The sequence below is a fragment of the Sebastes fasciatus genome, chromosome 4 (assembly GCF_043250625.1).
Source record: "Sebastes fasciatus isolate fSebFas1 chromosome 4, fSebFas1.pri, whole genome shotgun sequence".
NCBI lineage: Eukaryota > Metazoa > Chordata > Actinopteri > Perciformes > Sebastidae > Sebastes > Sebastes fasciatus.
The window spans coordinates 34,726,131-34,749,494 of record NC_133798.1 but is presented as its reverse complement, the minus strand read 5'-3'; the positions used below and the strand labels follow the sequence as shown (position 1 = coordinate 34,749,494).

Genomic DNA, 23,364 nt, shown 5'->3' with positions numbered 1-23,364 from the left:
ATGCAGCTTTTTTTGCGGTTGAAGCTGCAGAAATTGAAGAGGCTGAATGACAACGCAAGAAAAAGAGAGAAAGATGGTCTGACACAGAGAGCAGAGTCAAAGTGAGAAAAGGAAATAAGGACAAAGAACAGTCTGCCTGTCAAACAATATTGAACAAAGGCACAACGACAAACACAGACGGACTGGAAAAAGAGAGAGTAGTCACACCGCAGACGGGCAATTCATGCTGATGGCAGCCATATTGGACCGGAGTGCGGAGGTGATGCCTCAGTGTCTGCCGTCGTTCCTCTCTGCCGTCAGAGGGGGAGAGCAGCAGTAAACATTGATCCCTCTGTCAGGAGTTGTTCCCAGAGGGCCCCGACCTCCGTCCGTCTGTCCTCTCTGATCTGCTGACGGGGATGCCACCGTGTATCCACTGTGCCTGACACACCCAGACTCTGAGGGGACGGACCTCAGCGAGCCAAGCAACGTATAGGCGTCGTGAATGTGAACCGTTTTGCTGCATTTCTGCCTGTTGTATAACTTACGTACCACTGCAGTTACAATGGAGGTTAAAGGATCATTTTTGATTTATTACAACTTGAGTCTTATGCTCCTAGTTTTGGCCATCAAGTGGTATCAATAACATTGTGATTACCTCGTCAATTGCTGAGATCAGGGAATGCGGGGACATTGTAAAAAAGTTTGACAAAATTGGCGCGTATATGCAGGTTTTATTAAACACGAGAAAACCCGCTAAAAATAGGCGGTAGACTCCTTTCCCGTAGAGATAAGCTGTTCCGTTGCACCGGCCTCTCTGTTTTTATATTTCCCTGCTGTATTGCGTTCGATGTCACTGACGTGCCGGCCGGCCACGGAAGCAGGGTAGTAAACAGTGAAATTTGTTATGTTGGTTACTTCTTTTTTATATACAGAGTTTCTCTTTCAAATTCTCAAACCAGAGTTGTTGATTGTTGGAACAGTGGAACGACTAACCAAGACGATTTTGACGAGTTTTATTGTTTCTGTCGCAAAAATATTTACCCAAACTGTCATCCTTGTTCAACTTTCACTCACCGAAATGCACCAGTGCAATGAGGGCTTATCACTGACAATTACGTGATCTTTAGAAATAACTGTATGAGAAACAATCCCAAATCAAGGTCCACTTACTAGCTTTTTCTAGAGCTTTCAACTGTATCACATGGTCTTAATCAGCAGATGGAGTTTGTCATGGAAATTCTGTTTACATGTGAGCTCGGTAGCACAATAATGTTTTTTAGGATGTTTCGTCCAATGTTCATTATTTTACTTGGAAATAAAAGTTTGACAAAAGAGACCCAACTTGAGGTTCAATACCAGCTGTGTTCCGGGCTTTCAAGTGTATCGCATGGTCTTCGTCAGCGGATGAAGTTTGAGACCCAAGTCAAGTTATCCCTCAATATCAGCATTTTTTTCATCACAGGAAGAAATCTGTAAAGGAAAACCCAGAAATACCTACAGTAGTTTTTAGCTGTTCCATCGTGGTTTTCAGTTTTTGAATGATATAAATAAATGTTATAGCTTTTGGTGGTCACATTTTCCACCCTCTATGGGAAAGTGGAACAAAGGCACGGCTTTGTTGTTTCTATAACAAGATATGATGTTCTCACTGTAAAGCTAAAAGGTGTCTATTTTTCCTGGAGGTTTTTGAAAGATATTCTGCTGAATGTATGAAAATGGCTCAGGGTGATGGTGCGTGATGCAGGAGAAGGAAGAAGTAAATCAAAGCATTTCATTACAAAATAACTCCTTTGATGAACTGAGCGGTTGAGACAAAGTCGATCTTTGAGGTTGAATTTTGTTTCCTCAGATCTGGACTGAAGTTGCACTGAGTTCAAGATGCCACAAAAAAAATGTTGGAGTGAACACTGGCAGCGAGTCATTAGATAAAACATGGACAAGAAACGCTGTCTATGTGTAAAAAACAAAAAACAAAACAATGACGAAGCTTAACCTGAGGACCTGCATCTTGCTGAACATTGCAGGTTTGAATGTGCTCTGCAACCAGGAGATGCAAATGAGGAGGGAGACAATAACTAATGAGGAGCCGGTGTCCATGGTAACCCGTCCTTCACTTAGCCTTGCTGTAATGTGAAATAACTTCTCTGGTTTATTATGTGCTGTGACAAAGCTGAGACAGACTCTTGTTTTCAACACAAAAGTGTTGGAGTAGCTTCGGCCTTGTAGCACCCAATAATGTCATAATTTCCTGAAAATGTAATAAAATTTGCACTTAACTTGATCGAAAGTGTAATAAAACCCAATAATGTAATAACTTGACTAATTATGTAATAAAACGTCTGATAATGTAATACTTTTTGACTGATAATGTAATATTATATTTCAGTCTAGTCCAGTTCTACATTTTGTTTTTTAAGATTTTAAGCATGATCAGGGGCAGCAAAAACCTTGATCGGGATATCCCTACTAATTTTGCAATTTAAATCTTCAAATCCTCCTGCAGACATTTAAACCTGCAAACAAAACAACAGATTGTAAAAACCTCCACCAGGCCAAGCTGGATAGTCCTGAAATAAGCCTGTGTGCATGTTGATCCAAATCTACGAGTAGCTGAGCCCAGAAAGGAACTAGAACACGCAGCTTTTTTTCCTTCTTTCATTATTACTTTGAATTGAATGCAGCAAATAAATAATAGTGAAAGCTGAAGCCGTGTGCTCCAGTTTCCTTTTGAGCTCGACTAGTCGTAGATTTGGATCTACATCATCGGCTTGTGCTTCTCTGAGAGCCTTTACTGCAAAGATACAGAGCTGTATAATCACAGTATAGTCATTAGAGAAGCTTCTGTATATGTTAGACTGGATCAGCATCCAAGTCATCGTCCATCCAAAGCCGTGTATCTATGAGGCTGTTGTTTCTGATAAGCTGTTACCAAGCGACCAGTCAGTAACTTGAACCGGCACGCTGGCACTTTTAAAGCCACCTTAAGCTGAGAGTAAATCCCTGAGGGCCAGCGCCTCACTGCAGAAAAAAGCTCCAAACAAATAGCCGTCTTTCTGCAGCCAATTTAACAGACTGTGACTTCTGAATGGCATTTTTATTTTCATTCCCATTTTCTCTTTCTCGAGCTTGTGATCTCTGGAGTGTTCTCTGTCGGGGGGAGGAAAGCTTCTTCTCTCCCTTTTCCATCGCTTTGGGTTTTCCCACCTTGAGGGATTGGATATCTTGTCATTGTGTGAGGGAAGGTCACATCGACACCTATTTTTCATAACTGTCTTCCCCCCCTCGCCGGTTTGCGTCTGACCCAGAGACCCTGTCTTGTGTCTGTCACCGTGATGAATGAGACGTCCCAGCTCGTCAACGCATTGCTGCTGACAACCAGTTTATAATCATTGTAGATCTCTCCTGGCACACCGCAAGACCTCAGCGATGAAAATGAGGAATGTCCTTCTTTTTTTTTTTAAAAGATGTGGGCATGCGAGTGTGTGTGTAGGTGTGTGATACAGCAGATATTTATGTCAGTGCCTCATAGTGAAAAATTAGTCTTCAATATGCTCAAGTTCTTTCTGCTTTTAGGCAAATTTTCTCAAGTTTGCATGCTGCAAATGTAGTGAGTCTAACTCTAGGTTGTGTTATATACAGTAGTGGACAAGCACCTCTTAAAACACTTTATAGCAAAATACCACAGATGGCATCAGCTTCCCTTCAATTGTAAAGAAATAAAGCATTTACACGGTCTCAGTTGGTTTCCATCCAAGTGTAGCATGAATTTGAACTGAATTTCCCAAAAAATCTGCAAAAAAAATATGAACATTTATGCGTGTTTCCAACCACTACTGTTATGCGAATGTTTTGGAGTTGGTTCAACATGATAAGCAGTAGGTGGCGCTAATACTTGAGTCAGGTACCATTATATCATTGCAGAAGAAGAGGACACTGAGATCTTCTGTGCGTTCCAATACCCTCACTAAAGAACGTATTTTGCCAAGAAGTGAAAGTCAATTGTTCATTCCATTACAACATCAGCGCCCAGCAGCAAAGCTTCACTTTCACCCGACGTCAGTAAAACGTCCGCCTTAAAAGTGTCGTCCAAAGTAAAACAAAATAACGTACTAAAAGTAACATTTTTAGAAAATCTGATGGAAATGTGGCATTTATGCTTGTTTCATGTATTAATTTGAGGAAGGTTAAAGTCTCCTCATCGCTCCACACAGATCTGTTGTTTTTAATGTCTTCAGTTGACACGTTTTGCTTTTATCGTTTCACCAACTTTTCCACCTCAGCCAAGCTCAAAAACGTTTTGGATATTTTTTTTATTTTTGGCACTTCCACTTTTATGTGCAAATTGAAAATGTGCATGGATTGAAACGTTATGAATTGTCAAATACGCAACAATTACAGAAGCAGTTGTTTTGTTTTGAAAATCTTGGGTCTCAAGCTCCCACCAACAATGCTAATTAAATATGTGTAAAAGAAAATCACACAAGATATAAATTAAAAATGAGAATCTAAGACATAAAATAGTGCATGTTAGAATATAGTGATAAAATATAACATGAATAAATATGAAATAAAGTAATATAGATCAAACATATTTGGAGAGCATATTGTAAATTCCACATTAACATAACTGAAAAATATTACAGCAGAAATGCTCTCTGTGCAATAACATCAGCATAGTCACAAATTGCTCCACATTAGCCAGCGTTAGCATTGCAAGTAGCATCAACAGCAGCCCTGCCACACACACACACACACACACACACACACACACACACACACACACACACACACACACACACATGCTATGACAACTTTTAATTAACAGATTTATGCATGAAAATCAATACAACTTTTGCTCAAGTTATAAAAATATAATTCACTTTACACTTGTTTAAAGTAACTCAACATCACATATTTAACAAAAACACAACGGACGAAGCACCAAAAATAAAATGAAGTTAAAAAAAATAAGTGTTGCTAAACTTCCTATTAAAACACAGATTATTCCCTTTAATATCAAACTGTATTAATTCTATAAGAACGTATTTGTTCCTATGAAACACATTAACAACTCTTTAGGAAATGTAAGAAAAGAGGTGATAACATGTACCCTTCAAAATAAAAGTCTCTCTTTATGAGGTCCATAATTTATGGCAGCAACATTACACACTGCCACACGAGCTCATTCAGGACAAATAACGCAGACGTGTGTGAATGTGACTTCTTGTTCTAGATACAGCCTGAACACAAAGGCTCATTACTGTGGGTATTTATACTGCTGGACAGCGGGGGGGGAAATGTTTGAGGTGGCCTGAAAAAGATGGTCTGACACATTTTAGTGTGATGTTTTGGCAGCATGTACTGTATTTTAATGTGTGTGTGTGTGTGTGTGTGTGTGTGTGTGTGTGTGTGTGGTTTGAATTTAGACTGCTTTCAACGCCTCTTTAGGTCTTTAGACGGTGGCAGGGGGGGAGTACAGGGGGTAGCAGTGATGTCATGGTTGGCACGCTGTGGACCGGACTCTAAGAGACGATGTCACTTTGCCAATATCCTCCTGCTGCCCTTTTCTAGCAGCAGCTCTCGCTGCATTTTCATGCTTCTCCTCACTCTCAGGGTGGTCAGTCGGCCCGTCGGTCTGTTTGTTTCTCTCACTGTCGCTCTCATTATATCTTCTTCTGCTCCTGTAAAGTTCATTATGAAGGTCTTTGGGTTTATTGGAGTGCTTCAAATAAATTTAGCATTACTGCAATTACAATTTGAAAGTATTAATCTAAAGCTGGTTGTGTGTGTGCCAACTAGGCTATCACACTATCATTGATCCTTCATTATTAATGCAGTATAAGTCAATATATCCCCTACAGTAGTCTTACAGTAATGTTGTTCTATCTGGGCCACGGCTTCATAAACTTTTAAACATGCTATTGCTAAACAGACTATTTTTTAGGTCATATAATTGTTCAGGAATGTGTTTAATTTCTACTGTAATCCATATTTTGATCTAACATTGAATGATTGTTGGAGAGTTTTTGTGTTCTGTGATGATATAAATGTCATTTCAAAGGCATAGTAATGTCCTCTCTTAGTAATTGACATTTTGGGCATAGAAGTAGAACAGCCTGACTAATACTTAGTTTTAGAGGCCAATATTGAGATTGATATTTTAGAGTTTCATTGAGTCTAATTACAACAGATCAGTCAGTATTCATTTTTTCAGTAAACATTGTTTTTTTGGGTAAGAAATCCTTAAATTTGATTGCTAAAGAATCGTGATCGTGATACGTACTGAGTGGGACATTTTATAGTTGAAAGATAAACAGTCGGTTCAGTTCTCTCTGGTAGAGGAGTTATGTAATGGTGACAATGTTTTTTAAATGACTTCAAACAAATCTTTATCATTTCCGTACTTCAATTCGACACCGAGCCCCTTTTACTCGCCAGGTGTGGCTTCATGTTCCGACAAATAAACGCAGGTCTCAATTAGTCGCCGAGTAACCTCTGTCAATATAAACATGCTACACATCGTTCCATCGGTTAGATTCTCCACAACTCAACCGTTCAGTTCATTTTACGGAAACCACGAGCACCAAAGTATAATTAATTCAGATTTACCGGCATGGTAAAGAAGGGAGACGAAAAAAAAGTGACGACAGTTTCCAACAACTATTTCTTAAAGATTACAAAACTACAAGATCCCATTTCATAAAGATTACGTTTAATAAAGATAACATTTATTAAAGATTACATTTCATGAAGGTTACATTTCACAAACCTTTAATACCACAATTTCCATAAAATTCCCTACCTTTTGAAGCGGTCATAAAGTCTGAATATGTGTCCATTTCTTGATTATATATATTCCTTTAGTCCGTAAATTCCTTTAATCCATGTTGTGAATATTGTCATGTGAAGTCCATTGCTAACTATCTGCTAAACTCGTCCGTCAAACAAAGACCAAATTTAAACTGACATTAAACAATATTGTTTTTGGGTATGCTTTTTTTTGTTACCTTGCTGGCTACAAAATAAAAGTGTCCCCACCTTTTTCTGATTAGTTTTCACACATTTTCGGTTTGCCAAATAGGCTCGTCGGGTAGGTGGTTCTTAAGAGGATAAAGAGAGGTGCTGGTCGATATACTGGGTGCTGTAAAACAAGCGTTGTTAACTTTCTAGATCAGTTTTGTGCGAAGGCCTGTCCCATATAAACACCTTTCCCAAATATACGCCGGTTGAGTTCTGTCATTGAAGCCAATTAAAGTCCGGGCATATAATAGCAGTTTTATGATATATATTGTCAATACCAGCCAAAATATCTGCTCTAGAAAATGTTCACATTTATGAGTAATAAATATCTGCAACTTCAGTCTAAAACTATTGTTATCAGACATTATTCATTCACATGAATGTGTGTGTGTGTGTCAGTGTGAGTGTGTGGATGTGAGAGCTGTAGGGCGTCACCATGGCAGTCTGCACCAACAAAGACTGAATGATAGACTTGCAAAGAGGCCCTTCAAGGAGCGGACGAACAGGAGGAGATTGGGATGGCTGCTATTACAGAAGTTGAACTAGCTCTAGTCTGCCCGGAAATACTTACAAACCGAAGTATCAAAGAGCTCCGACTCTTTCATCGACACGTCCTCGCCCTCTATCTTCTACCTCTTCTCCCTCCTATTGATTTCTCTCTTTTAATGTGTCAGACACGATGATAGTCGGCTAATACTTCAGCCCCGTGTTAAATCAGGTGAAAAGTTCTCCTGAAAAGACGTGAGAAGTTAGGAAAGTACTTTGCAATCTAATATTCTTTCCTCTCATCTCCTTATTCATGTGGTAACGACTCACATGCTGATAATGAGTTGGAGCTATTTAAGAACCTAATTTCAAGTTTTCAACCAGATCGTTTTTGCTTTGTTGTGAATTAAAGGGACGAGATGTAAGAATCAGAAATTGCTTTTTAATAGCGACACTTGGTGGCCGATCAGTCAGTGACAGTCAGCGTCATCTTCCTCGTGCTCGCACTACGTAAAAACGAGCGAGCATCGGTCAAAACTGTGAGGCGACACACACAAGACTGAACCTGATTGACAGCTAAAACCACAACATCACTATATATTTCACTTGCATGTGTTAGTAATGTTAGCTTACCTGTCCAATAGGGTTTTTGCCAGCTCGGGGTCCGTTTTGATTCCCGGAGGTCCCTCCATGAATCGAAGAGTTTGTGTTGGAGTCTGAGTTGTGGTGGGGGCTGGTCGTTTGTTGGCGTTGGCGGACTCCATTTCTAACCGAATGTTAGCTATCGTTGCACACTGTTAGCCCTGTAGCGGAGCTAAAGAGAGTAAAGACACTAGCGAGCGTGCATGACGACAAATCCTTTGGATTTTCCCAGAAAAAAACGTCCCGCATTCTTCACATTAAAAGCAGTTTATAGGCTGATAGAGGAAACCCAGAAAGTTGCAGAAGGTCTAATTGTTTAGGTCACGTTTATATGAGTAAAAACGTACATACAGTCCCTTTAAATTATATTTTATCATAATCGTTTTATGGCATTTAATGTTAATAAGCGAACATGTAAATTGATTATTACAACATCTCTATTGTACCATGATCATACTGTATATACATTTGTACGTGCTTTTTTGTGTCTTATTGCAGCTTTTTGATTTTAAATTTCACAATTACTGATAAACATGACTTAAAACTAGCCCCTTTTTTTAAAGTGAATTGCTGGTGAGCACACCTGTTGCTTTAGTTAAAGGATTTAATCAATGTCTAAAAGAAGAGCTTAATCACTAATTTGGAGAAATCCTTTACAGTGGCAGAAATAACACAGTTAAACAGGTTTACATTTATCACGTTTTTGTTGGATGTTTTCAAATGTGTCCTTCTTTCAAAGTGCTTGTTTCTAAGGTGCAATTTACTGCAGCGTCATGGCTCGCTGTTTGACTTACAGTAAGCCCCAAGCAAGCCATTTACGACCATACTGGCCGAGTACATTGACAATAGACAATTTATCAGCAGCAGTTTGCCGTGGTGAGAATTCAGTAGGAAGATTAGTTTTGAGAAAACTCTGTGTACATATTTAATGCCAGACAAGAGGGACCGAAGTTTTTTTTTTTTATAGATAAAATACACTTTAACTGATCCCTGTGGGTATATTTGAACGATTTGCAGAGGCTTTGATATGTAGTTTCTCATTAAACCAACATTGTACTCCTGACTCAACAAAACACCACTTTACTGCATCGCATATCAAAGTTAAGTGGAATTTGTTGTGTTGAGTATCTCTTACACATACTGTACATATCCCACTCTGTTTGTAGATAAATGAGCATTAGTTATCCCCAGAGCCAAGAAGAACTTCTTAAAACATACAGTTACGTACATGTAGAATGGAAGTTATTAAACAGTATCAGAGAATCAGAAAGTGCTAACACTTTTAAAAAACAAATGCAGGTGTACCTAAAGCAGACTATATGACTGAAGGAGGCATTGTTTTTTTGGGTTGTCTGCCCGTCCCATTCTCTTGAATGCGATATCTCAGGGATGCCTGGAGGGAATTTCCACTGCAGTTATCAGGCCATTAGATAGGTGTTATCGGTCGCTATAAGCACCATAGATATGGGTCATTAGGGACCTACTACGCCTACTACGTTGTAAAAGTGGAAGCAAAACTTAAAATTAACACGTTCTAACACGTAAAACTGCATGAAACGCGACGTTTTGAACACAAACAAAAAGGCTTTTTTAGGTTTAGGCAACAAAATCACACAAGTTTAGGGTAAAACATCATGTTTTGGCTTAAAAAAAAAAACGTTTCAAAAGTGAAAGCGAAACTTAACGCGTGTGAACACAAAGACAACTACATGCCGTTGGTTTCACCCAGGAACCCGACCTCCACCCCATATGGAGTTTCAAGCTGCCTGACTTCCGCTTCTGCTCCTGTCATAATTATACCCCCGCAACAACGTAGTCGGGGGTGTATAGCGCTCCTCATGTCCGTCCGTCCGTTCGCGTGTCACACTTTCATTCCGGAGCAGAACTCGGACACTATTTAACTTAGGAACTTCAAATGTGGTATGATGGTTGACAGTGTGGTGTATTTGTGTCTTTTGAGGGTTAGAAGTCCAGGGTGCCCAAAATGTGACAATGAATACTGCATAAATGTTTTTTTTTCTCTTTTCCTAGAGACACTATAGCTAACTGTAGCTGGTAAAAAGGCTTTAGGTGGCTTATCAACAGCCAAACATTCAGCGCTGCCAAATCACAGGACCAGGATTAGCATCAGGAACTAAGACTCTGGCTTCCTGTTGCTGTTGTGAAGTAATGACCATGATCTTGGTTCAAGGTGCAAGTTTGTGTCCTGGAGGGTTACCTGTGGTGGATTTAATCATTTTGGCTGTCGAGGGTTGATTATAGGGGCTGAGGTAATCATAATTAATGTATGCAATTACGTGTTTAATTATAGCAAACAACAGGTAGCAAACATGGCATGATTTTGAGTGTTTGGTTAGATAAGACAAACAATTAAATACCTGACAGTAATTAATCAGTATACTTTCCATATATTCTAATATCATAACTGTTCAGACGAGTGAAAAATGTGTCATATTTTAAAGTGTCTGGATGCATTTCATCGGTCTGCACTGCGGACTTCAGCGATGACTCAGCACTGACTTGATGCTTTTAGACACAAAACCAATGTAGTTTTGATGTACGGCCGTACTGGTGGGTGAAGATGAGCACGGAGACGGTCGGGTCTGTACCGGCTTCTTTAATTTTCCAACCCACTTCACACACCACGTTATCGCTAAGCTCAGACAATAGTTCTCAGTCTGAGGGGAAAGGAATGAGCTCACATTAGGCAAATGAGATTAAGACCAGGGTAATAACTTTTTGATGTCAGCCTCCATCAACCTCTGTTGGTCTGACGTGTATATGAAGATGAAGCCGGAGGCATCAGTTCGGCTCATTACTTAAATTCATTTAACAGAAAACAAGGCCAGAGTTACAGCGATAGGGCTGCAAATAAGAATCACTTTCATTTTAATTTCAGTGAATTTATAGATATACAGTACATAGATAAATAATCAAAGCTCAAAGGTTCACTTGCCAGCTTTCAGAGCTCTCGCATCTGGTGGTCTCGATCAGTAAGTGCAGCAGGCGTGTCAGGAGTCATTACATGACACAAGTCAAGGTCCTGCTAGATAAACCTGTCTTTGACGTAGGATGTGAACGTCCTCCTGGATCTTTCTTTGGCCGTCCTCTGACTCCTCACTGACACAGTGTTGTTATGTGTTACTCCACTCTTCCCTTAATCGGTTGTCTTGTCTTTAGAGTGAACCAGCAGAGATCTTAAGGTGTGAAATGTTTTCTGGTAAGCGCCAAATCTATCGAGACATGAACACTCTCGCTAGATGTCACGACAGCTCAGCCACGTAAGGGAGGCCCCACAGCGACGCTCCTGGTTGTCCTTGTCGAGTTAGCGGTGTCTGATGATCGTCATTCAGTTTAGATATATTTTTTTTAATATAAATTGTTCCCTTAGGTCAAGAATACATTTTATTTGTCGATTAATTAATTGGTTTTATTCTATAAAAAATAATGTCAAAGTTATTTGAGGCCAAATTGGCAAATAAATTTAAAAAAAAACAATCTTTGCATTTAATTAATATTCGATTATCAAACTCCATTGATGAGGTTTTTTTTCCACATTATCTTTATTGAAAGTATCAATAAACAAGATTGTAACAGTGTCTCAAAGTTTGAAAAAATATTTTTAATATCTCCCCACTAGTCAAAGTCCTCTCATGTTCACCTCTTCTCCCTCCCAACCTGAAAATATATTATTAAAAATAATAATAAGGATGATACAAGTAGTAACTACATTGAGTTCATAAACTATATTAAAACAAATGAATAAAAATTATAATATTTAACGAAAAAAAGAAAAGAGGTATGACCACAAATAAATGAAAATTGATTACACGGTTGTGTTAAATACTCGATTCTGATTGGTCAATCACGGCGTTCTACGGTCTGTTATTTCTTTATAGCAAACCGTTGCTATGTATAACAGACCGTTACTATGGCCGCAGTTCTGATGTCGGACTCTGGCGGACCATTTCTGTGTCAAATTATTGATTTCTTAAGTAAGTAGCCGTGTAATAAGCGGGATAATGTACAACTAGCGGGTCATTGTTGTGAAATAAACCCCTTGAGGGCGATGAGAGTCCGCGGCATCGCTCTGTCGGGGTTTACATAGTGTATATACTTAATAAAACAAACACAAGGTTATATACAATATCTCAAATTCAAGTGTGGCTTTTTTCTGCCGTCATTAATATGACATATTTACCAAATATTGCCTTAAGTTGCTCCAATATTTCTCAAAAAGGACTGTTTCTTTTGAAAGTAAACATCATTTTTTCACAGCCCATATATACAGTATATCTTATATTAGGCTATTTCTTTGAACCACAGGAAGGTGGGTCATCATTCTTTCATGTCATAGTGATGCATCTGTTGCCAGCAGTTGAGGCCATTTTGATAAATTGGGCTTTATGTCTTATATCCCGAGATAATACCGATGTGTTGCCTTGGAGGAAACGTCTGGCTAAGCAAAGTATACCAACCCCCGTTTTTCACTAATGAACTAATCATCTTAGCTGTAACCTCTGCTTTGCACTGTAGGCTGGAAATTAGCATTATAACAACATTAAATGCTTTGACCTTGTTTGTGTGTGTGTGTGTGTGCTGACGTGAGTGGCTTTCATAGCATAACACCATCCATCATCAGGCTCATTGGTTCTATATTTAGACCAGGATGTTGGCTGTCTGTCTGATATTGCATCAGAATTATGACTTTTACATTTGAAAGAGGAGCTGTCCCTGGTACTGAACCATTTCCAGTACTTTATGATGCATTGTGGCATCTTTCTGACACTAAGCCGTGAAACACTGATCTTCTGCTGAGTTTAAAGTTTGTTCTCCACTTTAAATATTATTACAACTTCCTTAACTGAATTTTAGCAGAATATTACCTCATCTGCATACTAAACTGTGTTAGAGTCCGTCTCCCGAGAAGCAGCTACTGCTCTGAATGTTTTACATGTTGTCTTCGAATTCCTTGAACCCTCTCACCATCCCACTTGCCACTGTGAATGTGGAACATGCTATCTGGAGCAGTGCAGTGGCTGGGCCTCGGTCGATCAGTGCTCCGTTTTGGTCGCCTTTAAAACAGAGCGTTCTCGTTTTGGGAGTTCAGACGTGGATATTTATATCAAGCAGGTCAGCTGAGGAAGAGCCGGAATGAGCAGAAGCACTGAGCTCTGTCTGACAAATGACCTTCCTTCCTCTGGGCCTCGCTGTTATGAGCGAAGACCGAGAGGGAGTGAAGAGTTCACCCTCTGAGATCCTTAAGTCAACCGACAGAAGCGGGGCACCGTGACATCCAGCGTCTACTCTGCCACGAGTTATTTTTATCAAGAAAATCATGCAGATGTGTGATTTAGTTCACACAGATGTCCCGGCTGGATTAAACATTACTCAGTGTTTCTTTGGACTGAATTTATAAATATATATTTTTTTATCAGGCCAAAGAAACGGGTCAAGTTGTGGTTACGACATGATCACGGCATGTCGTGCATCATAAATAGAGATCTAAAATCTATAAATGAACATGACACATTAAAAGTCAGGCTGGTGACGTAGAGTGGTGCAGGAATGAGTCCTGAAAAACAGGAATGAGTTAGCATTTTAGCACTTCCTGTTCCCTCGTCTGGAAGTCAACGGGTCTTTAGTTAGATGACTGAAATAAGGTCAGTGGTTAACACAAGCTGAAGAGATTTTAACGTTTTGTTCTACGATATAAAACACATCAGTTAATATCCCACTTGCTAATTATAATAATAATAATTATTATTATTATTATATACTTTTTAAGGATGCACCAATACCACTTCTTTTCAGACCGAGTACAAGTACAAGTGCTTACATTTGGGTACTCGCCGATACCGAGTACCGATACGAGTACCTCTCTGTTCCAAAAGCCAGCTGGAGGGTGTGAGTGACACTACAGGCTGGGGAGTCCCGCATACGAGGCGGTGCGCCGCGACCGGCTCTAGGTCGGCTTGGAAAGACTCGGGGCAAAGGTGGCTTGCGGCCGCAGCTTTACAACGCTCCCCGCCCGGACCTTGCCACACCGTGACGGGACTCCCTGCTCCCGGTGCGTGATATATTTTGATCACGCTGGTATCGGATTGGTACTCGGTATCAGCTGATACCGCAAGTTCAGGTATCGAAATCTGTATGGTATCGGAACATCTCTACAGAAAGGACAACATTATATGTTTGAGGCAATTTAGTCATCAAATATCCTCTAGATAACACACAGTTTGTTTTACAACTGTAAAATGTCCCGCTCAGTACATAACCTCGTCAAAATTCTTTAATAACCAAATTTAAGGGATGCTCATCAAACAATTTGGTTTATTTTGTCTTTATGTAAAATTTTGAATACAATATCGACCAATATATCATTATCTGATAAGCTTTGAACTTTATTACATTTGTCATATACATACAGGTACGTACATGAAATGTGACCTCTGCATTTAACCCATCCGTAGGAGCAGTGGGCTGCTGTGAAGCGCCCAGGGAAGGAGCTATCAACATTGCATCATTGATTAGGCTGTAATTGCTATCCAAACTGGCTAAACCCTGAAAAAGGTTTAGTAGATGAATTGTTAAACTCTTACATTTATTCCTTAATTAGGGAAGAAGTTTTCTATTTTTAGCTCTCTGGGCCGGATGCTTTTTAAAACAAAGAAGCACCGGATTCAAAGCTTTGACACTCGACAACACGAGTCTAGTTGCAGGAGGAGTTTTTTTAGTTGTGGACTCGGTGAACTGCAGAAATGTGTCACAATGACATGCTAATGAGATGCACAGCTTTGATGTGGAAAATCACCAGCATATTACTGAGCTAGAGAAGATATGATAAGAAGAATTTAAGAGTACTTAGTGTGAGATTGCTTCAGCTGACAAAGAAAGCAGGGAGCCAGAGATGAGAAGTATTTTAAAAATGGTGCAAGTTAGAAATTATCAGTCAGTGTGAACATTTTCATATGATTCTCCAAATGCCTTTTGGCTTAAAGTCACTTTGTGTGAAAGGATGATGCTCCGTCTCTGTCTGGGATGCCAGTGAAGGAAAGCCACGGGGATGAATAGATGAGGGCAACTTGGCTGAACATCGCACTCTTCAAAAGGACTGTTTAAACAAACACATTTAAGCTGAGGAACAGATGCCGGCCTGCCTGAGGAGGCTTTAGCTTCAAACTGTTTGTATCTCCGTGGGTGCAATGAGGCACCTATAGGCTGACGCACATTATTGAGTTGTAATTTCCAGTAAAAGCCTCGTTATTTAATACAATTTATAGGGTTAAAAGACTGGCATGATGATGGATGTTTGTCATGAATATCACACGGTTTTCTTTGTGTTACTCAACTGTGGCTTTGACTGTGTTATCTGCACTGTTCTGCTGCAGTAAAGCTTATTGAAATATGCCTCGAACTAGTATTGTTAATAGTTTTAAGGAGCTTTATTTTTCTTAAAAAAAAAGGTGAATACAATGGTTTTAATTTGTGCGAGCCGTGAGGATACAGGCAGAAAAAGGCTGACGTGGTGTTGTGTGGACCGTAGGAGGTGGAGATGTGTTTAATCAAGGCGTGTCTGACGCACTGCAGAGATAAGTCGATTCCCACCTTGACTCAAGTCATCGAAAAAAACATCAGTCTTCTCCGTTTGACGTCTTTCTTCAGGCCGAGCACATTTATCATGTTTTGTAAGAAACCAAAGCTTTTATGTAAATGTGACATCCGTCATTGCCACGCAAAGATGGTTATTAAAATGTAGATATCCTTTTTTTAAATAGTGTGGTGATGTTGAATAAAGTAGTTATACATGATATGTTAGAGCCTTTTGTTGATTTTATCTTTTTTTTTCTTTTTGAAGATCATTTTCTTGCGACCTTTCACTTAAAAAAAACCCAATAACTTTAGGTTTGAATTTTTTAAAGGGGACATATCATGAAAAGCTCACTTTTTCAGTGCTTGTGCTCATACATTTTTGGATATCTGGAGTTCCTACCGACCCACAAACTGTGAAATAAGACAACTCACTCAGTCAGTTTTTTGTTGGCTGTCTAGATCAGAAAACATGTGATTCAACAAGCCATGTCAGATTTGGCTCCCCTTCCTATGTCACATGCAGGCTCTTTAGAATATATCACCCACTAGGGCTCGGCAATATATCAATATAGTATTGATCTATATATGAGACTAGAGATTTAGATCAATATTCTATCAATATATTATTGATCTAGATCAAGACATGAGACTAGATATCGTCCTAGATTTTAAAGTCATGTAATTTTTTTGTTGTTATTATTCATTTGTGTCAAACTGCAGCCTGATTTTAACACATACCGACACAACATATTTCTTAGGATATTTGTTATAGTAAGTAACACAAATACAGACTGTGATAAAACAACACACCCACATCTGACAATGACACAACTTTTTTTTAATAGTATATAACTCTGTCGTCTTTGGCCAAAAGTCATAAAATAAAAATGTTTACATTTAATTTCTCCTCAATAGGAGCGATGACCTAAAATCCTCTGTTGACTTCTCAGTTTACACGTGCTGTTGTCTCTCAGTACAGACTATTCTCAACAGACTGTCTGATATTCTATTAGAAACACCCGTCTGTCTCTGCAGCAGCGATAATAAGAAGGTCTTTATTAGAAGCGCAGGTCAAAACAGACACACGTCCAAGGAGGATGTAGCTCATGTCGCACAAACTAATTAAATGCTAAGATTAAATGTCACTTCTGTTGGGGTGAGAACCCTGTACCATCAGTATCAGCTTAGAAGCAAAGATATTTTTTTACCTTTTTTCAACTTTAAAGCTTCAGTAGGTATATTTTTGGCATCATTGGGCAAAAATTCCATAGTACACTCTCATTATATAGTAATTCAAGTGTTCTGAGAGATAACTAGATATCACTTTTGGGCAAAGACGACAGAGTTATTTACTGTTAAATAAAAAGTTGGGTCGTTGTCAGATGTGGGTGTGTGTTTTTATTACAGCCTGTATTTGTGTTACTTACTGTAACAAATATCCTGAGAAATATGTTGTGTCGGTATGTGTTAAAATCAGGCTGCAGTTTGACACAAATGAATAATAACTCCTATTACTTAACATATAAATTATAATATTAATGCTAAAATCATACTTAAAGCAGTAAACACAACATTGACTTGTTGTTATGGCGAACGTGTTACACATTCAGCAGCATTATTATTTTATTTATTATGGAGTCGTGTTTGTGTCCACCTGATGAATGTAAGTCAGTCCAATAATTTCTCTCCTTTTAATTCTGTTCTTGGTCTCCAACAACTCTTGAGAAACATATTTGGCTCTTTATCTGCTAAATGTATGAACTATGTTCACGAGCTAGTCTCTTAATTGTGCCAGTCTGTCGTTTGGTGGTGGACACGTCGTGTTTATCAGAGCTTTTTTTGCAGAAACAAAGTTGAGGAGAGCGATGAAAAGTGAACCAAAACAGTCTGTAATACTCCGTAGAGCCATTTCACATTAAACATAATTCAATTAAATATTAACGTGGCAGTAGGCAGTATATATTTGGCATCATTGAGCAAAAATCCCATAATAACCTTTCAGCATATTGTAATTCAAATGTTCTGAGAGATAACTAGACTTCTGCTCCTCCTCATGGCTCTGTTTTCAGGCTTTAGAAAATCTAGCCCGTGACGGGAGACTTTGACCAATCACAGGTCATTTCATTGAGAGAGCGTTCCTATTGGCTGTGCTCCGGTCATGTGACCAGAATTTGGCGTTCCTTCACCAGATTTCACAATGGCGGTGGCGTCACAAACTTTCTATTCTTACAGCTAAACCGTGCACTACAAGATGATTCTGAGAACATCTGAGGAGAGAAATAGGCATTAATGTAACATAATATTGATTCATATTTGATCAGCGCTGCCTAGTTTGACCGTTTGATCGGAGTTCGCGAGTGATTGACGGCCGGCTCTCATAGACAGCAGCTGGACAGCAGACCTCAGATCAGCTCTGACTGCTTGTTTTCCTCCGGTCTTTGAAATCTTGCAGATGCCATTAGGAGCACCGGAGGACACAGAGGTACATGATTTTTTTCAGGTTACCTGTTTCATGTACTACTGTCACCATATAGCGACCGTATTATAAAAATATTTTTTTTTAATCATATTTGCTCCAATCTCGCCTACTTCAGCTTTAAAAGATTAATTGATTATCATAATGGTTGCTGATTAATTGTCTGGCGACCAGCTAATTAGTTAATTATTTCACAAAAATAGCATAATTGATAAATAAAATACTGTCAGTGGCCTTATTCTGGTTTATACGCCATTTGAAAACAAAATCCTGAAATCTGAGTCTTACAGGACCTTTTAAAGTCTTTGTGCACCAATGTCACCTCCACAGATTCCCGTCCATTAGCTGTGTTCGGGGGTGAAATGAACCTGATCTGAGCAGTGACAGTCCTCTCAGACGCTCTGCTCTGTTGATGCTGTCTGACCCCCCCGAGGGGGGAAACGGCAGCGATTTTCAGAGCGACTTAGAGTGTCTTTGTTGTTGTAGTATCACGTTGTACCAGTCTGCAGTGTCAGCGAACAGGCAGCCATCAACGGCAGCTAATGCAGCCTCTTCTCCTCCGTTTCACCTGAGGAAAGCACATCAGGAGGTCAAAGGGACACTCCGTCTCTCCGGGCTTCATTCTTCTGAAAGTGGATTTACAAACTCATACCTTGACGCTGGCGTCTCCGGTGTCTGCATCGACGAGGTTGCCTCAGCTGTTGTGTGTTGCTCTGGTCGGCGTTAGAAGTATCAAAGCAAAAAAACTTGCAAATCATCACTCACCCTCGCAGCTGAGCTTAGTCATCGTGCTGTGAAAGCGGACGCGTCTGTGGGCAGTTCTGCTGAAGTGTTAGAACTCCTCCTGACTGCAACACCAGCATGTTTATTTGATCAGTGACACGGGTATCATCGCTCTCCGTCCATCGACAAAATCCTTCAATCTCCTCTCCTCACTCGCTCCATGCAGCGGTCAGCTGAGTAAAAATATCATTGTTTTCTGTGTCACATTAGTGAAGGTAACTGCAGTGTGTCTGCAGGAGGAAAAAAAACATATGGCCATCAGTGTGTTGCTATGGTAACATCAACAGAGGGAGCCACATCCTCTCGTTTGCTCCAGTGATGCTCTCTGAATGTTATGAAGTGATGGGATTTCTACTTTTATTGTGCTTGACTTTTTGTCTGCAGAGTTCATGTCTTTGTTTTTAACATCTTTGGAACAACGTGTTTTTTACTGTGGCGGTACCGTTATCTTTGACCTTCTGTTTCTGATTTATTGTGTCATTCTACTTATTGTCTGTTCAACCGTGGTTACTGCTGCTCATCCCCACAAGCCAAGGTGATTTTATTTATATACTGTAGCACCTGTCGTACGCAGCAGCAATTCAAAGTGCTTCACAGGTCGCATTGAAGATTTTAAACAGGATAAGATGAAAGAAGAACTGCAGATATTTAGAAATTAACTACAAAGTTAAAGCAAAAAAATTAATCAATAGTGAATCTTAGTCGATTAAGATAAGATTAAGAAAGCTTTTCATGCTTAATGACTTATTTCCAAGAAACTTGTGAGCACATCTCTGGTAAACACAGGATTTAAAGAGGTGCTTTTGTGTGATTCTTTGTCGAGAAACTCAGTTTCACAGATCTGTCGATTAAATCAACTAATAGATTAGTCGCCAAAATCATATTGAGTGTTAGTCGACTATGAATTTCTTTGGTCGAGGACAGCCTTATTCAAATTGCTATAAGATATTATAGGAACACAAGGCAGTATAAAAAATGCATAACAGTATGATAAAAGAGAGATAAGAATATCCTTTATTAGTCCCACAAATTTGCAATTTGCATATGATTTTAAAAAGAATAAAATAAAGTTAAATTACAAACAAAAATTAAATAAAAACAGAATAGATAGAGTAAAGAATACAAGCAAATGGTCCCAAAATAAAGATTCAATTAGATTAAACCGACAATGTCTGATTTGGACAATGTGTGAGATCGTCGGACAGGTTATTTCGTGTACTTTTTTTACACGGCTTTGTTGAATACTCAATTCTAATTGGTCAATTACGGCGTTCTACAGTCTGTTATTTCTTTATAGCAGACCATCGCTGTGTATATCAGACCGTTGGTATGGACGCAGTTCTGATGTTGGACTCTCGAAGACCATTTTTGTGTCAAATTATTGATTTCTTAAGGAAGTAGCCGTGCAGTAAGCGTGATAATGTACAGCTAGCGGGTCATTGTTGTGAAATAAACCCACACAGGACGATGCAAGGGGTCCACCGCATCGCCCCTTCTGGGGTTATTTCACAACAATGACCCGCTAGCTGTACCTTATCCCTTCCATATGTGAAGCAACTTTTCCATTTTTTTGTGTTGACAACACGAACCTCGGGTAGACGGACATCAGATAAACTGTTCTTAAAGATTTATGTGGAGAAAGTAGCATTCAGCATGACTGTAGTCTTTTGTTAAAAGTCAGCTGCATTTTATGTAAGGGATAATGTACAGCGGTCATTGTTGTGAAATAAACCCTGCCATGTAATAAACAGGCTGTAGTTGTCTCAGAGCTTATATGGGGAGACCTGAGAAAAGACTGTTACAATAGAATAATAATAACCAGCTCAAGATGAATATATAGATAACACTGTTGTTGTTGCTGGGAATGTGAAATGCAACTTTTGCTAAAGGTTAGTTTCCATAAAAAGAGCCACCAGAAGAGCAGAGTAAAAGTTTTCATGATCTGAATTTAGAGAGGAGAAAAAAAACCTCCTTTCTGACATTTGTTCATATAAAAAAGTCACGGACCGCTATTTGCTAGATAAGAGGAAATTGTGGTTGAATATAAAACGACTGAATTCAGCTCATGTTTTTCATCACTGTTATAATGTTAATACCATTTAGTTCTCTGAAGAATAAGAAAGCATAAAATACAATCATGAGCTGAAAGCAGATAATACGGCTGTGATTATCATCAGTAATATAACAGCTACTTTATTGAGTGCTTCTGACTCACACATGGTCTAGACTTTAAAGTACTGCACTGATTACCTTCTTGATATCGGAGCTGAGTTGTTTCTTTAATGTACGAAATTACTTTTCTTATCAATTTCATTCAAACTCTCATGCATCTGAACTATTGATAATGTCTCTAACACCGCAGTATCTGAGGCTGAGAATGATTTACATCACAGGTTTTTCATGGAAAAACACATGTTGACAGCCCAGATCCTAAAAGAGATGGCGAAGCACCGCAAACTCAGGGGACGCATTGAAGATCCCGGTGGATGGTGGAGTCACACTATTATTAGACCGCTCTAATATTAGATCTTGCATCTGTGCTGAAACAAAGGGGAATTAAAAGCTTAACATCACCCCTGAGTGGAATTAAGTGCTGATGCATAATTATGTTGAATATGCATGAGGATGTATGGAAATGTGCTCAACAATGAAGTGCATTTTGTGATATTTTCTTTGTTTTTGTGTGCGGATTTCCGTGCATTAGTGTTTTTAATCACCAAGTCGTTAATATTTCTGGCTTGCAATTTAAAAATCAGAACCCTTTTCAATCAGGGATAAATTACAAAGTGCATATGTTCCTATCTGTGTCCTGAGAAGCATGATATTTAAATTGCCTACATTTTTATATACCTAATATCAAGGGCAAATATTGGTCTCAACTTAGTGTGTGTTGTTCTCATAGCTTTTTAAAATATTTCAAACTTCACCCAACGGACATCAGTGACCTATTTCCTATTCCAGCTTTTGTTCTTGCGTTGATGCAGGAGTAGGTTGCCTCTCTCTATACAGTGACTGCCCCACATACGATGCAGAATGCAGCATAGCAAATCTCCTCCACTCAAAGAGGTCTGGATGTCGTCCAGCTGGATGTCTTCAACCAGGACAGCTGAGCGTCATCTCGTTCACCTCGTCCAACCTTCACCAGGCCTTGACAGAGTTGAATCTTAATCTTAGGCTATTGTACTAACATAATGTTTCCAATCTTCTCCTTCAGGACAAAGAACTCTCCACCACAGAAGTGATGTCCTAGAGACCGTGGTCCTTGTCAACCCTTCAGAAGACACCGTTGTAATAGAGGTGGGTTTGTCAATCGATTAAAATATTTAATAACGATTAATCGAGTGATTGTCTATAGTTAATGTTGATTAATTGCAAATTAATCACATAATTTTCATCTGTTCAAAATGTACCTTAAAGGGAGATTTGTCAAGTATTTAATACTCTTATCGACAAATGTATTGCGGTTGACTTAAGAAATATTTGACCAAGCACTGATATCTTTAAAAAAATAAATATGTCAGTGCTGTCTATACATCAATACCAGTATATCTGCGATAAATAAAAATACTAAATAATAAGAATAAAGACAAAAATAATTGTTCAGCTTGCTTTGGGGAATGTGTTGAATTTACTATTTTTAATTTTTTTTACAAATTTGCCAGAGTAAAATACAGTCTAAAATAGGCAAAACTAGGATTTAAATCAGGTTCTATCTAATCAAAGAAAACTAATTTATAAATGAACCAGACATTCACTTTGCTTGACAGTTTTTGACCGTAGTCTCTAAGGACACATGTCAGTCAGTATTGTGTAGTATTGTGATTAGAGGCCCAGGTAATCGCCTCCTTCACATTTGTTAAGGACATAGAATAATAAAAAGACTAGTGACATTTGTGTCTCTTAGATCTTTCTGTGTTTTTTTTTTGCAGAGAATTCATGGCCAAACATTGTTAACCTTGACACAGTTAAAGTGCTGCAGACATTTCTCCTTGTATCTTGGAAATGTTGTCTCTCCTTTAACCGTCCTCCGTCTCCCTCCCTCCCTCCCTCTTCCTCTTCCTGTCCCAGATCCAGTCTCTAGTCACAGACTCAGCAGGACACAAGCTCCTGGTCTTGAGTGGACAGAGCTCAGATCACGGTGGCCTTCTTCTCCAAACTGGGGTTTTCACCTACCAGACCTTTTCACGTGTCTTTGCTGATCCTGGGGTGAGTCACATCTACTGTCCTCTAGCACTTAGCAACAATCTGATGAAATTAGGGCGGGGCGATATGGCCAAAATCTTCAACCTGATGTAGGTCATTTCATGTCTCTATAACAATATATATCACGATATCTTATGATATTCTTATTCAATAAAAACATAGTCTATATGAAATGACCA

General features: G+C 39.1%; 1 protein-coding gene across 2 annotated transcripts in view; it reads left to right on the top strand.

Moving 5' to 3' along the window:
• The window catches only part of map1ab (microtubule-associated protein 1Ab), an 85,950-nt gene that overhangs the window by 44,211 nt on the left and 18,375 nt on the right, over nucleotides 1–23,364 (top strand). For both annotated transcript variants that reach the window (XM_074633833.1, XM_074633834.1), the window contains 2 exons: nucleotides 22,197–22,279; nucleotides 23,051–23,188. In XM_074633833.1, the coding sequence (XP_074489934.1) occupies nucleotides 22,197–22,279; nucleotides 23,051–23,188 (221 nt within the window). The remainder of the gene's footprint in view (nucleotides 1–22,196; nucleotides 22,280–23,050; nucleotides 23,189–23,364) is intronic.